The 16960-nt window shown below is 39.0% G+C and overlaps 1 protein-coding gene across 1 annotated transcript in view; it reads right to left on the minus strand.

Annotated features, from left to right (window-relative positions):
• Window positions 1-22: 22 nt before the first annotated feature.
• Window positions 23-16960, minus strand: part of LOC135469807 (collagen alpha-1(IX) chain-like) — a 103883-nt gene continuing 86945 nt past the window's right edge. The window contains exons 5-20 of the mRNA XM_064748412.1: window positions 13152-13220; window positions 10505-10637; window positions 9991-10213; window positions 9275-9445; window positions 8455-8547; window positions 6405-6443; window positions 5727-5786; window positions 5176-5283; window positions 4577-4630; window positions 3655-3708; window positions 3252-3305; window positions 2665-2745; window positions 2121-2180; window positions 599-652; window positions 241-294; window positions 23-52 (exon numbers count right to left, since the gene is read on the minus strand). Of these exons, the coding sequence (XP_064604482.1) occupies window positions 23-52; window positions 241-294; window positions 599-652; window positions 2121-2180; window positions 2665-2745; window positions 3252-3305; window positions 3655-3708; window positions 4577-4630; window positions 5176-5283; window positions 5727-5786; window positions 6405-6443; window positions 8455-8547; window positions 9275-9445; window positions 9991-10213; window positions 10505-10637; window positions 13152-13220 (1337 nt within the window). The remainder of the gene's footprint in view (window positions 53-240; window positions 295-598; window positions 653-2120; window positions 2181-2664; window positions 2746-3251; window positions 3306-3654; window positions 3709-4576; window positions 4631-5175; window positions 5284-5726; window positions 5787-6404; window positions 6444-8454; window positions 8548-9274; window positions 9446-9990; window positions 10214-10504; window positions 10638-13151; window positions 13221-16960) is intronic.

The following is a 16960-nucleotide window of genomic DNA, read 5'->3' on the forward strand; positions in this document are numbered from 1 at the left end:
AGCGGGACTCTCGGCCTGGCGCTTAGCTTCCATTCTCCAGGTCACACGATATCTGGGTTCAGCATCAAGTAAAGAAAAACATCAATGCGTTTATACATGAAACCCTTTTGGATAAAAATACTCAAGTGGAGCCTCGGATATTAATGCGACTACAAGTACAAATTATTGCAAGACAGGAAGTAAAGGCTAAATGGTATTTTACTCTAAATTAAAAACAATATTATAGCACATCTACCTTACCCTAAAACCTCGAGGGCCTCGCTTTCCGTCATCACCATCTTCCCCTCTTTCACCCTGAAAACAACGCAACGTAAACATATCCCAATGATTTAATCACAAACCCGAAATATGTCGCGTAATTAGCGAAAGAGAATGTGTCGATAGGGCTCAATGAAATATACTTCACAGGCAAAAATCTACGACTTAGAAGTGTTCTGTTCGCTATGCACTCTTATTTTTACTTTATTTATTGTCCCGAATCAAACTTCTTTACTAAATGGGAAACTTTACATGACATACAACAGGCGGTCATGTAAGATTATAAGACAAACACGCAAAAATGAAATGAGCCTCGCAGGTTTTGCAATAAGCTACTTACCTTAGGCCCCGCTGGGCCCGATTGCCCTCTGGGCCCTTGTATGCCAGGGACACCCTGCAAAACAATAACAGCTCGATGAATGAAGACCTATCAGCAACTAAAAAGGTTTCCGTGATGGTATAGCGGCATTTTTGTGATCATTTTTTGCAAGTTTACTTTGCTTCGTTAAGCCGTTGTCGAATAAATGCTAAGTATAACTCCAACTATTGAACGATTCAAACTCGGTTGTGTATTCCGTGATGTGATACTTATTTATACGTAGATGGACCTAAGTGTTTAGTGTGCACTAACACATGATCCTGTCTCAAATGAAATCGCTGCAAGTTGACGTTCAGCTCGGGATGGCTTCCTCACTGGTACGAGAGCAGATTTTGCAGCAACCTGCGGATGGTCGTAGGTTGCTGTCAGGCACTTGCACGGGCACCCTCCACCTCTTTATGCTGACCGTCGTCGTATAAGTGAAATATTTTGTCAAATATATAAACAAAATCATCGGTATTGTTATGTATGACTATTTAACGTTTTCATGTACTGTTAGTCTGCGGACCTTTGTGAAAGCATAACAGGCCCTGTTATATATGTACAGCGCGGACCTGGCCGAAAGCACCTTGTTCAAAGCTCTGTTTATTTAACTGGCTGTTCATTGGCTGTTAAACTCTGTGTTTAAAAATAGTTGAATCCACCTGGCACGTATATAAGCCGTGTTTTCTGTGCAAAGGGGAGGTATTTTTGCTGCATCCACTGGGAGCCAGGAGAGTGTGCGACGCTCTCGTATAGAGTCCATTATGTTTATATGAGCTGGTGATGCCAGTTTCGTTTGGGAGGACAGATTTTTATGCCGACACCGTTTGTGTACCACAGTAGTACTGATGTCTGGTTTATGTGAATTTCTGCGGAAGTCACGTTTATTGGTGTTCGGATCTTTATTATGATTATACAGTGTGGACTGTGTAATTTGTTTAACACGCTGACCTCACCTGACCGACAAGGTCGTCAAGGACTCTAAACTGAAGTTTTCAGTTTTGCAAAGGACGTTCGTTCTGCCACAAGGTGACATTACTCTACGTTACTCTGAACGGCTCGTTTGTGAGCTTCTGCGGGAGCTGTGACTGATCTGAAGTGGATTATACCTCCATGCCTGTATTTACCCTGTGTTGTGCTCTGCGGGTGTGACGTCATTCAAAGGCTTGACTGTTCCAGTTCTGTGTAACCTGTGTATTGTGTTCGTGTTCGCTAACCTGGCGAAGTACCTGTCTAGGACAATTTGTGAATTGTGTGTTTATCCCTTGGTCTTTACGTTGGATTTCCTGGAATACATTCCTTGGGATGCAAAGGTGAACTGGAAACTTGTAAAGACCGGTAATACTAATGTGTATGTTGTTGTTGTTGTTGAACTGTCTGTAAAACTGTACGTCTCATTTTATATATAAAGCATTGTTTACATTGTAATATTGAGTCACTGAGTCTGTTTTCTGTTGCTGTTTCCAATACCGTAACAGTATTAATAAGTGAATTACGGTACCTCTAATCCTTGGGGCCCAGGAGGGCCGGTTTCACCTGGTTCGCCTTTGATTCCAGCTGCCTGAAAAAAGAAACAAAATAAATAAAATCAAAGATCTTTGTTCATACTTGATCAATACTGATCAGTCAGATAAAACTTAAGGCTTTAAATCCTTTCAACCTTGACATTTTAAATGATGAAATCTTATAAATGATTTCATTAGGAGAGTTCTCAATCCGCAGAGACCAGAATGTCTAAAATTAGACTGCAAAAACAAAGGTAAAACAAATAATGTAAACAATATCCATACACAAGGTCATTTTATCAGCCAGGAATTCTTGAATTCTTCCATCTATCGTTTTAACTCTCATTTTCAAAAGTGTTAGAAACGTTGGTATTTTATAGGACCATGTTGCCTCCAGCATTTACCTTCCACTCACACTAGACACAAATCTTTCAGTTCAGCCATGTTTCGGCTCTTCTTCTGCCCTTTCTCACGTTAAAATGGCCACGCCAAGAACACAAATATGAAGAGAGCGATACACTGATTATGGAGGGTACTTACGGCAGTACCTGGAACTCCTGGGTCACCCCGTGGGCCCCGCAATCCATTCCTACCTGGAATACCTGGTTCCCCACTCTCACCCTGAATTAAAAGAATTTTACGGATATCAGTTAGATATTACAATATTGGGAAACTGTGTGTTCTGGTACGTCACCTAATTTATTTTGGGTTGTTTTCTGAGACGGTTTAAAATTCCAGCACAACCGTTTCATGTCATCATACACTACTGGGATATCTATAGAGACAACTTGAAAAAACATGAAATGACACCAGAAAACACCAAATATGCCAAAGACACCAGACATGACACCTACCAATTTACATCGTAATAACACAATATTGGCCAATCCTTCCCTCTGTCCCAAAATGTATCCATATTTAGGTAAATTAATACTTTATATTTAATCTAAACTATAATTTTACCTGAATTTGCATAACGATAAAATTGGAATTAAAATTTAAATCTGACAAGTTTTAACCGACTGTTAATGAGTTTGTCACAGATTGTTTGATTTTGATTTTGGTCCTCATATCTGCTAATTATTTTCTATACATTTGGCATGGTTATTTGCCCAGTGTAAACTTACCTTTTCACCTGCCGGACCTCTATCCCCGGGGAATCCAGGTAAACCTCTCTCACCCTGACAAGGTACACAAGAACAAATTCATTCCACAAAAGCAAATATTATTTTTCAAATACATTAATATAAAAGTACCAGTCACTTCAGAGCCAGAAATAATCATTTGAAATGAGCCTTGATGGGAACACTCAGTAGGTATTGTAATCAAAACTCCACCATCTTAAGTTTCCAGAAAATAAATAAAATTGCAAATATTAGTATCCAGTTTAGCATCATTATTAGAGTTTCTGATATATCAAAATACCAATATTTAAATTAAGCTTTTTATCTTTTATGAGTTACTGAAAACGTCACCTACCATAATGGGGCTTTGTGATGTTATGTGTACTGTCGCCTTGATATTACTTACCACCTCCCCTTTGGCCCCATCACGACCGGGGCTGCCCTGTGGTCCACGAACGCCCTGTAACACAACATTATCATCCATGTTTATAAGAAACCGCTAAACTCTAAACACATCATAAAACATGTTTTTATCATACACGTACACAGAGGTGCTGCAGATCTAAAAAAAACACCATGGGAGACTATAAATCAAACTGCTTATTTATTTGATGGGTGTTTCACGCCGTACAACAAGAGTTTTTACCCTGTACCAAGTGGTTAGATGTAAGCCTAGAACCAGATGATTTTCACTTTTTTAACATTTACATTTTCCCTTAAGAAAATATTAAAATCTGAAGATTCGCATAAAAGTTGATGCAAGTAATAACTGAACATCATCAGCCAACGGTTTGGGTTAAGCAAGACGGGTTAAGCAAGATGGTGCGATGTCCACGACATACTGTTCTTCCTCTAAGCTTATGTAATTTTTTAATGTTATATAGTGTGTATTATTTTTCTGATCGTGAATTAAACTTCACAGACAACAATCGCTACACGCCATGTTCCGCGCAAGACCCCTAACTTAAAGCGGCAGCGAAATCTAACGGATCTGGACTTGACAAGGCGATCTGTCTTAGGACAGCCGTGAAAGTGGCGACTTCTCTGACTAAGCAACCAAGCGTCGGTACACCACGATTCATTGCTCAGATGGTCAGAACTGGACTCAAGTATCATGTTCATAACTACCCTCTCAACCATCAGTCCACAAATTCGACGGAACAGTACACGTGTTGAGACCTCACCCGGAGAACTTTAAACTAGCTCAATGTCACCATGCTTATTTAGATCGGTCGAATCGAAGTTTGTGTATGTTGACAAAGTAACTAAGTAGTTGTAGTGGAGGCTCAGTCACTAATGTTATCGTGAAAATCTGGAGGAAAACTTACAGGTTCACCTTTGTCCCCAATGGCACCAGGTAAGCCGTCTTCTCCAGGACGACCCTGATTAAAAGACAACATCAAATAATGGTGAAAATTTTAAACGTGAAATTGGTATCGAAGACAGAGAAGAAACTTCATGGTTAACCAAAAGTATTTATTTATTTATTTATTTATTTATTTGATTTTAAGCCGAAGTCAAGAATATTTCACTTCTACGACCGCGGCCAACATTGTGGGGGCAGGAAACCAGGTGGAAACCCACGACCATCCACAGGTTGATGACACACCTTTCCACATATGACCGGAGAGGAAGCCAGCATGAGATGGACATCAACTCACAGCGACCGCATTTGTTGGGGGCTTCTGGCTCATTGCGCCGTGCTGGCGTGCTAAAACCTCGGCCTCTCAAACGTATTTATAATTCTGTAACTGAATCTAAATTTTATAGTTGTCTAACAAAGGCATTTTGCTAACCTCTGTTTTAGATGATATGACTGAGATAAAAGGCACGATAACTTAAACTGTTTCAGCTTGTTAGATACAATATCTATCGAATGTAGAATGGCTGAACGGTGACATATTTTCATAAGACAATTTCTACATACATCTCGACCAGGTAGGCCTCGCGGGCCCGCTCTACCCTCTGGCCCGGGGAAGCCACGAACCCCTGGGATTCCCATCTCGCCTCGTTCACCCTTGAAGCCTGGTGGACCCTTAATATCAAAAAAATATATAAAACAAATCCATGAAAAATAACTAAAAGAGTTATGTGGTCATAAAATGGGGTATGTGTATCACTTGCAAAGTAAATGAAATCGCATCTGATTTGATTTTTCGTGATTCTCACACACTGGTTTGAATAAAGATATGTTCCGTTCACCGGAACTTACCCAACCGATCAACTCGAGAAAAGTGTGTCAATGCTCTATTCAGATAGATGTTTGCATCATCATTCATGGTATTGTTCACATTAATATGGGGTGGTCTTTAACCAAATTGTTCAGGTCTACAGAAATGTAGGAGCGATTGCCTGCTGACGTATATACGACGCTGTAAAGTAATCTGATTGGTGGATACAGATTCTCTGGGGGCAATGGAGAATTCTTTATCACTCTTTCTATTCTTTATTGTTTCTAATGACAATTCCTCTACCTACCTGAGTGCCATTTAGCCCAGGTGGACCGCGGGGACACGTCACTTCGCATCGACCTTCTTTCTGTCAGGTAAAAAACGTAGTTCAAATTATGAGCAACAGCCAGTAAATGTGTGCCGGGTGGTTGAAAACGCGAGGGTCATGGAATGCGTCACGTTTTGTCAATCATAGAATCATCAGAATACCAGTGTTTCTGAACGATAAATACAGTATGAATTTTTAGCTCAAACGTTCGAAACACTAGTATTCCGTTCTTGTGATTGAGTTAATGAAAACAGGATTGAAAGGCAATTTGTTCGCTCTGCATTTGCTTGATGGTGTCTTTTCTGTTCCTTTTTTGCTTTTTAAACGCTTTTAAACGCTTTTCAAACATTGCGAAAAAAGTTTTCTGCATTTCTTTTTTAGAAATTCATAGTATGCATTATATAAAACTGATCAAGCTCGCGTCAGGATCTGTGGTGGGATCCTTGAGACTTAGCCAGAAGCGAATGCCTGCAGGAATAATGAAAAAAAGCAAAGGCATCCACTTGTGGCTAAACCAAATTGAACCTGAGCAAGGTGTGGCTAAGCTACACTTAACCTCACCAAGAGGCGTGCAGACAGAAAGCTATTTGTGATAAATGCAGATAAAAGAATACAAAGCCCGCAGTATATAGGCGCTCGGCCCGGCAGCTGCGCTACCTGTTCTCCATATCCCGACTCCAGGAGCCCGTCTCGTGGCTACAGCAGAGAAAACATCGGCTAGTGATAGGGATATAATCTGATACACAACAAACATACGTATGTGTAATATAAATCAAGGTTGTGGACAGAACCCTTAGCGCCCGAACAATTCGACAATGTACACTCACATTTTAATGTGTCAAACACGATCAATTTTGGCTACAATTTCAGACCTTTTATAGAAGCAGAAAGAATTCACCAAAATAAGTTACGAACATTATGAACAAGAAACAGCCTCTATGGTATTACTGCTCTGCAAAACAGTTTATCTAGGTTTTCACACCTTATTCCTTCAACTCAGAAATAAGCCAACAAATTTTCAGCAACATATTATTTTAGGCAAAGCTTGAATAAAATTGAAGAATGATTAGCAGCTAAAGGCTCAGTCCTTGTACATTTTCACAGACAGATACGAACAGCAGCATGATCAAATTAGGAGGACGTTTGGTGTATAGAGAGGCGAGTTTGGTTGGATTTTGTCAATTTGCTGTGCAACAACAGCCTTGACTGACCGGCTAATAGGTAAATCGTACGCTCATTACAACTGTTCTTTTGTGAGCCTTTTGTCCACGAGACAGTCTTGCTCGTTCAACCAGAGTTCCATGTTGATCATTCTCACAAAAGCTCAACGAAAAGACTTTCGATTGTGTATAAATCGTAGCTGTTGAATACGTTGCTAGAAACCATCTGCTGAGTATCGTGAGTGCTCGTTTTGTTCAGCTTTCATTACAACTGATTGCATTCGTGTATGATTACCGTCTATCAGGCACTGACTAGTGATGACAAATGTGGATCGGTTAAATCCAGAGGAGCCAAGACACGAACAGCTGCTGCTCAAAGGAATACCATGGACATACATACAGAGGCATTCTGATTAATGGATATGGGTGTGGTGAAGGAGCAAGTGAAAACCATACCCTCTACAACACTTTTAAAATGCAGAATTAGTTCAGGTCGAAAAACACGAGTAAATCATTAAGAGTGCTGCTGTTGTATTGAAAGGGTCACTTCGACAAAACCAGTCAATGCAGAGACCTCAATGAGCTGCATACGCCTATACTCATGGATTTGGAACACTGCGCTAGAAAGATGTTGGAGAAATTACTAACACATCCAATATGTAACGTCTGTTATATAACAGAAAGCAATTTGGGATACTAGATGGTATCCCAAAAGTAATCTTGTAGTTATATAGAACGACTTCGAGAGTTGATCATGCTGCAAATCCCGCTGCTAGTCAGGGAGTTAACGTGTTTCTCCATGTTACTTCTGCCAATGTGAAAGGATAACACTGAAATAAAAACGCTCCCGGAGGGTAGAACTATACTTAAGCCCAGAGAAAGCTGTTACGCCACCAGACGCATGCACATATTGTAGACACGTGAGCATTGCTGTGCGCTTATATGTAAACAGTAAGCGGAGAGAGGGTGTAAAGATCAGAGTACTGAGTATCTGGGCCATTCACAAGCAATGGACTGGTGTCCGGGAAACGTGGACGCCTATCCTGTGACGAGTGTAAAGCAGGGAGAATTCCAACCCAAGGGAAGTACAGATAAAACAGAACAAAATGACAGAAATGTTAAATTAGATGCCATATCGACATTCGTTCCGTTATGACAAAAAACAAACAACTGATATTATATATCTGCTTCAGAATCAATGCTTTAGTCGTTCTGGCCACAAGCGAACACATACAGCTGGATCTTCGGGTAAAAGTCTTTAATGGTAAATGGGAAAGGCTGTTAGGGTCAATGCTTTTTGGGGGATGATTGATGGGAAAGATTAATGTCTTCACTTCCTTCAATTACCTTAAAGATCAACAAATGTGTTCATTATGGAAACTACAAAAATAGAATTAGAACCAAACCAATGCTTTCGGGCGGGTATAGGGTGGTAAATAAGAAATAAAAAAAAATTGAGAATGCAAAAAAAACTGTTGGGATTGGAGCACTGCTGCGTTTGCTTCTGAGGACCTCCAAAGGGAAATACTTCCGGCAGCAGAGCTTACCTTTGGTTTTGGAGGTGTCTTTGGCAGTTCCTCACAAGTCTCTCTCTCTGGTTTGGACGGGTCACAATGCATAACCATCCACTGAAGTTCAAACTGAAAATGAAGCAACTAAAATGGTAATGAATTTATGTGAGCTAATTTCAGCTGTGCTTCTCTCTCTGCTACAGTACTTTTTTCACTACAGCTTATTTGCCTTAATGCAATTGCCAAGATTATGAACATTAAAATTGTGTTACCTTGTTTTATTTCCCTGTTGAATGCCATTTCTGTCATTAACATTTTGCTCAAGCTTGTGTGCACTTCACATCTACCGGCTTGGTGCTGATAAATCTATTGTGACAATTCTTGGACAGTCCTTTAACCATCTAATAAAGGTGGGTTAATGGTTTTATGTGTGGATTGACCTTTTCCATTATTAGCTATTAAATGTTATAGTTAATGTTAACGATGCGTATACGATTGTCGGATTTGAATCTTAAATTTAACATCGGATTTGCCACTTGGACGGATGTAAGTGTCCTGTGGTTTGGTTATCGTAATTCTTCTACTTTTCAGGACAGTTATTAGAAGTGTTGAAAGTAGAATATTACATTTCTTTACTAGCATTTTAGAAAAGTAAAAATATGAGTATCTTGTTCATTAGATGGTCTAACCATGTGAGAAAAAAAACTCAATATTTCCACTACAATTACATATATATTGACTAAAATGAACAGACCAAGGTTCCCAAAATTAGAAGAAATAGTGCAATAGGGGACTTGGCTTGAAACACTTTGCAACAAGTTGTAATACGAACTGTACCACACCGCTCCACACTCACCGGCACGGTCTGTCCACCGGGGTCTTTTGTACCAAGATATATATCGCCGTTAACGTCCACTTGTCGCCATGGTAACAATGGCTGTGACTCCACCGGTACACAGTCTATGTAAAATTCTACCCTATCACGGCCTACGCTAAAGTGTATTTTGTGCCACTGTTTGTCAAATATCTGAAATGCAAATGGTCAAGTGGTTAAGTCGTGGTCCAAGTCAGTGATTCATTGAACAACAAGACCTTAAAACAAGACCTTTACTATAGCTACACGTTTTACAAACAAGATGGAAACCACTGTAAGAAATTTATTAAATTATTTTTCCTTAGTAACATTTTGAATTAATGGCGTACACAGCACATTAATTCCGCATTAACACACAGAACATGATCATACTTACCGAGAAAATTACTTTAGATATGAACCATTTGAAGATGGTCCTAACATACGTGTATACGCAAAGCCACTTACAACATGGGCATCCCTCCTTTATGCATCTATCCCAGTTCTTATATGTACTTTTCCTAGAACATACAGTTTATAGCCGGAATACTATCCTACTATCAACATGACAACTCACTATAGGCAAATATTTAGCTATTACAATATTTCAGTTTTATGCCTCCGCACAAGTGCTCAATGCCTTGCAGCACTCCCTGTACTGCATATACTTAGATGGGCTTGGCGTTTCTTCAGTACAGCTTAACACAATGTTTTCTCACCTTTTTAGCCTTTGTAAATGTGAGTCGTTGTAATGTCCCATCAAAATTAATGATATGAAAGTCCACCTCCTTTTTTTGGCCATCAAGTCGTATTCCCCATTGTGGGTTGCCTTCTAAATCTCGAATTTGTATTAAATTCCATTTTTCTCTATTAGCTTTTCCTTTCATTCTAAATGTTGTTACAAATGAAAACTGATCTGGAATCCCTGTTGGAAACATACTCCTGTGAAAAAAAATTGAACACATTCACTTTAGTACTTATTTGCCAAACAAGCAATGCATATCCAAAACTTTCTTTTAAACAGTGCGCTATTAAACATGAGAAAAAACTGTAAGTAAGCTTTGTCCTGTGTTGTCTGCATGAGAACTGAAGACAGTCTAGTTTTGTCGAATTCTGAGGCCTAAACAATACTTTGTCCATCTTACGTCTAATAACCATAATAAAACGTTTATGTCAAAATTACTAATCTCTCCATCAAACATTTAAATACTTTGAACTGTTTTCCATACTTACCGTGTTGGTATACGTAATCTCGCTCGAGGTGTAATTTTATATGCTACTTGGAGTTTATTTGATCCTTTTACTTTTCGTACACCTAGTCGTCTTAAAGCATTGTCTAAGTCATAATTGGATATAAAATCGAACCCTGAAAAAGAGAAAAGAAAACATCCTTAAATAACCCGCTGTTGTGGCTTGTTTTAGACAGGACCATGTCATGAACCGCCCGTATAACGCATCACGTTAAATAAATTACTTCTGAGCTTATTTTGACAAGTGAGTTATTTTTCCAAGTTGTTGGAGTCTTATTTGATAATAAAGTAGGCAGCAAACTACAAAAAAAGACCTAAAAGAATCCCCAGTAGAATTGCAAGTTTGGTCTTTAGATGACGTCACAATATTAAATCGACATATAGATGTTTACTAGCATGTTCAATCAATTTCAAGGGAAGACTTTCTGTAATCTACGTACTGTACAACGAGTCTCTGTACAATGAGTCATCCATGGGTCTAACGGAACCCGATCTATTTCATGAATTAGAACAAAATTAACGGTATTACAACAAACGCCTGAAGAAAAATACTTGGTTATAACCTAAATGACTACCCAGCTAGGAGTAAAGATGACATGGGTTTGAAAACCCAACCTTAAGCAGGGGATAGATAGTCTAACCGTTGAGTCTTGCGAGTTGAAGATCTCGAATATTCCCTGACGAACCACAGTTTTTCATTTGATATGGCTCGGATGCGTAGTTAGTACATAACTGGTTGAAAACATGGGCCTGTGGGTAGTTCAGAGGAGCACGTACAGCTGAGCAGAAAGGTTATTTGACTTAAACGTTATATCCATATAAGCAACTGTAATATGTTGTCCTCTAGCCCTGTCAGTTGATCTAATGGTCAAAGTTCTGACATCCTGTCTTTCAACATGCTCCATTCATTTAACAAGAAGCTTCAGCACTCAGACATCATATTTTGTGGGAGGTCGCAGCTATTCAAATCTACACTCGTTGTATTTTATGTTGAAGGACCATTACTTGTGGATACTCCAGTAAACGCTGTCGTGAACTACATTCACTTACAAGATACAAGTGAAAAGTTACGAAACGTCCGAATGTCATGTTGTTTTTGGATGACACTATACGCTTAAATGTCAAAATCGATAGAAAATAAACAATATAGCCTCAAAAACACAAAAACACAACCAGTAAATAAACAAAATGGCACGCAATTACAGTCGAGCAATTGTTCTGTTTATATTTGGATTCAACAACAACTTACACGTGTTGTAAACATGTAACATCTGCGGATTGAGGGAGTAACTCTTTCAAATTAATGTTGGCTGAAATGAGTGTCATGTGTCAACGAGAATGTCGCTCTGCACCCAAAGAAACACGTTAAAAACTGAACTTTGAAAGGAAATGGAAGCCGGACTCTAGACAAAACACGAACTGCCAGGTTTAGTTAAGTCATTTATTTCATAACATCTTTTTTGCAGATGGCTATCAAATTGAATAATGTCTTGTATCAGAATTAAAACTATCTAGTTTGACGATATATACATACATTAAACATCGTCGATTTTTCTTCTTAAATATTACAAACAAGGCAAAATTCCTGCTTGTGGACATTTGCCGAACTTCAAAAAGGCTGGTCTTTGCTTCTCACGCCAATGCGTGGCTTAAAAGAGCTACAGATATTCAAGATCAACTGATACGCCCGTTTTCCAGTTTATCTGGATGTGTATTTTTAAGTTTAGAATTTGAGTTGAGACTTGAAATGAGGTCATTTGGGTTTCTGTACTATTAAGCGGCACCCTGTGGCAGATGTGTTATTGTATACATGGGACGGGAGGAAAAGTGCATTTTTATCACTGGTTTATGAAGGACTTCACTGGCTTGTAAGTGATTCGTATTCCTTAAAATAGGTAGATGTATCTGAGGTACATGTTATGCACAGCGCTATGCACATGACAGGCTCAACTGCATCCAATGTAAACCATTTGATACGATTTAGCTCTGATTACATCAGGTTAGCAACATGGACTCTCTTGGCAGTTTCTACGTCAGACATTGAGTATACAGTAACTGAAACCAGAGTTTAGCTAGGTCGCATATGGCCATCATTTCTGCATTGTAAACAAGTTCCTTAATGTTTTTACAAACCTTTCCGGTTCGGACATGTGTTCTAATGCTAATTGCAATTTATCAGAAGTAATTTGTCCATTTAATGCGCTTACAAAATGCACTTTAGGAAAACAACTTTTCCCACTCATAGAATTAGTCACACATAGTTGTGATTTAAGGGGGAGTATGTGCGGGCTAATATGCATACTCTAGTAAAACTGAATAGTACCTCATGTGCTATTACATTTGCTTAGTACAACAGCCAATGGTTTTCTTATACATGTATAATTCGGTCACATTTTAAAACAAAGAATATAAAAATTTAAAAACCAAACCTCATGAAATGTGTAAAATTCTCCATGTATTTCGTTAACAGCCCATAAGAATCGTTTAACAGTTAACAGCACATAAGAATCGTTTAGAGGTAAAAAAACAAAAACAAAACGAACTGGAATATTTTCAACAGCATGCACTTGTTCTCAAAACATTCCCAATCTTCTACCATTGTTATACGACAGACATGAGAGGCTACTTACCGGGTAAATCGTCCTCCCCAGGCCTCAGTTCTGGACATATCGACGGGGCGCCCAGTGGAATTATGTTTTCTGTAATAGAGATAAGAAAAGGGGAAATTAGAAGTTAGTCAAGTTCAAACTCACAGAAAGACATTTCTGTTATAGATGAAATGCCGTGACATGTAATCTGGATTCCAAACCCAGACAATAATTATATCTAGACTGTCTGCTGCAGAATCTGGAAAATATGGGATTTTAACAATGGTCAAGGAAATTATTTGTTTTGAGCACGATAAACATGACGCGATTCCAGCACAACATTCAATTCCATATTCAACGCTCCTCCAACCGCATTTAGTTGAATGTTGTCTTTACGTTTGATAGTTGGTGCCAAATCTGGTGTATTTATAAAGATTGCTATTTCCAAACAATATTTTTGCAGGATCCAGTTACAGGGCACTCCAGCTGCAATAATATGTAAATATTAGTTATAAAGCACTCTGGAGTTACACGGTACTCCAGGTGTAGGTACAGAGTAGACTACTGCAGCTGCAGTTACAGAGTACTTCAGTTATAGGGCAATCAAGATGCAGTTACAGATTACTCCAACTGTATTTACAGGGTACTCAACTGCAGTTACCAGGTACTCTATCTGCAGTTACAGGGTACTTCAGCTGCAATTACAGAATAATTCGACAACAGTTACAGGGTAATCCAGCTGATTACAGAGTAGGCTGCTGCTGCTCTATAATGTACTCCAGCTGCAGTTACAGGTTACTCCAACTACAGTTTTAGGATACTTCAGCTGCAATTACAGGTTACTCCAGTTACAGGGTACTCCGGTCATAGGTCACTTCAGCTGCAGTTACAAGGTACTCCAGCGGCAGTTACAGAGTAGGGTAACCCAGATGTTACAATTTACGAGAGCGGTTGATCGAAGAGTACTCTAAGATGTAGAACAATTTCGCAAGTGACCTGAATCCAGTCTTTATCCACAGCGTGACTTTCCTTGTTGCACGTACAAAGTGATGGCAAAAACCTTGAAGAAAAGGTTTTATTCCACGAGGATATATGATATTAGTGTAAAACGGTTGTATGATGGATAGAGTGCATGTGACATTTTCACTTGAAGAGTACAAACATACAAGGTGTATATCACAACCGATAGTTTAATTATGTACCTTCTAATGAGAAATGGTGGTTATCCACAAAGCACATGTTTCAACCATTATATGTACTTCTGCGTTACGGTCGGTTTGCTGACGTCATCAAGAGGTCCTCGTTCATCGAATCAATCAGGGTCATGGATACATAAATGGAAATGCTGGAGGGCAAAAACCATCTCCATTTGGTGTATCCGTGTAGTTGTAACATGATAATAAACCACGACGTACGTTGTAGGGAACGATGTTCAATGGAAAACTAAATTAATGCCTGTATTCAATGAATGCATGAACCATCCCAAGGAAAAAATCTATATTACATTTCTTGGAGCACGTCAGCAGGACTAATAATAATATGTTAGCACATCGCCAAAATATTCACAACTTTATTCAAAGTTAAGAATGAATAATTTACATCAAACAGGAGTTAAACCTGCAAAATTGCTAAACCTGCACCACATTTCAACCAGAGATAATCTAGTTATTTATGATACTGGCATGAGAAGTGGGGTAAATGTTGTAGTATGAGTCTCCCTGTTTAATAATGGTTCGTATGATCATGTTCAGATTTCAATCCTTGACCCGCAACAACGTTGTAACTTCAGTCAAACACTCAGCTGTTTACAAGTCCGGGTTCTAGACACCACTTGTAACTTAACAAAGCAGATCGTCTGTTTACAAACCTTGCTCAATTGCCCTTTGTTACTAATATCCGAAAACAACAAACAGCTTCCGAGTGCTTTCAACGTTCGCAGGAAGTTGTCACATTAATGGAATGCTTAACTCTTAATAGAGCAATAAGTTATATAATTATGTTACTTGGTAATTTCAATTCGTCCTAGCGTGCCAGCACCCACAGGCATGCGGTCGCCGTGAGTTCGAGCCCAGCTCATGCTGGCTTCCCCCTCCGACGGTATATGTACGTTTGAAGGTCTGCGGCATCCTGCAGATGGTTGCCTCCCCCCCCCCCACCCACCCGTCAGGCTCTTCCCGGCCCCAACCATGTTGCTTGCCGGTTTTGTAAGTGAAATGTTTTTGAGTACCAGGTACAACACCAATCAAATGTTAAATGTCTTCATGTGTGTTTGTGTTTGTAATATAGAAACAGTAGCCATACACTCATGACTTTCGTTTTGTTCAGCTTCTGCTGAAATAAGTATGTATCATTTGTGTATTTCGTGTGACCAAACAGGCAGTAGCTATACACTCATGACTTGGAAACCTTTCGTTTTGTTTAGCTTCTCCTGAAATAAATATGTATCATTTGTGTATTTCGTGTGACCAAACAGGCAATGCTTAACACCATATATCGCCACAATTCCCGAAACTGCCTGTGCATCGTGTTGAACCTTCAGGTAAATTTCTTGTTGACGACACCGAACTGGACACGTCATTTATGATTGAGAGACCTGGCCATTCATTTGTTCTGAAAGTATCAGCTGAACTCTGAATGTCACATTAGCGCTGTTTAAACCAGGTTATTCGATTTGGCACTGACCTATGAACTGTTCATCGCCACTGTATTGAGACACAAAACATATGGTATTTAATATTCCCCAACTCGTTGTGTATAACGATAAGATAAATTTAAGGCGTGCCTAGCGTAACGTTTACAACACATGTACAAACAACATCATTACCGTCACTTCTTACTTGGTTTATCTAATTTAGCCATGTGTCATTCTGTTTTTTTTTCTTCGTTTTTTTTTCATATGAGCGTTAAAAGAAAGGAAACCTCTCGACTGTTGTGTTTTTCCCAACAACTATGAGCTTTTTAATGTTTCTGTTGCCCTAAACTCCGTATTAATAACACTACTACTTGGGCAGTGTCCTTTTCGGCTGAAACATACACATTAGCAAACTGGACGAACACTTGGCATTCTGCTTAAGGGTCAGGAGGTAACATTGTATTGTCTGCATTCATCACGCATTTTGTGGGCAGAAACAAATTATAGTGACGTACTGTACATGAGACATACGAAACATTGCGTTGTCACTTGCTGATGGACCACAGATTTAATCATAGTCTCACAATATGGAGACCCCTAGAAACTTCCACATTTTCCTTGGTTTTCTGTCGTTGGGGGTCTGAAGTTTCTTAGGAACAAATCAGACAGAAATAAAACTTTATTTACAGGCACTATATAGGCAATGGGCATTAATTTCCGACATAAATTATTTGGGAATTTCCTTTGGTAGTGATTTGTAAGTGCAGCTTTCAGTCAACTTGTATCAGTAATCCAAAATGACTATATCTGGGATAATATGTGCAGAGGTATATTGTCACAAAGCCAACGAATAAATGTAGTATTCTGTATTGTCCATGTGTGAGCTTATATTTTCCAGAAATAAAAAAAATTCCAAAGTACAGTCTCTTAAATGTGATTCTGTAATGAAAAAGTGTTTCAGGCGTGGTTGACGATACGAACAATGAACACAGCATGCTACAGTATACTGTTATACGATTCATAACTCATGTACAACGTCTTCCCTCAAAAAATTATAAAGCTGGGAAATTATTGTAATACCGATATAGAGAAGGATGGATATATTATTCACGGTGAGACTTTTATATGGAGGATGCATGTGATAACGTGCACGTGCCACTTGTAATGACCGAGATAGACAGTAAAATACAAAATGAACAGAATGCCGCATTTGCCGATT

The sequence above is a fragment of the Liolophura sinensis genome, chromosome 7 (assembly GCF_032854445.1).
Source record: "Liolophura sinensis isolate JHLJ2023 chromosome 7, CUHK_Ljap_v2, whole genome shotgun sequence".
NCBI lineage: Eukaryota > Metazoa > Mollusca > Polyplacophora > Chitonida > Chitonidae > Liolophura > Liolophura sinensis.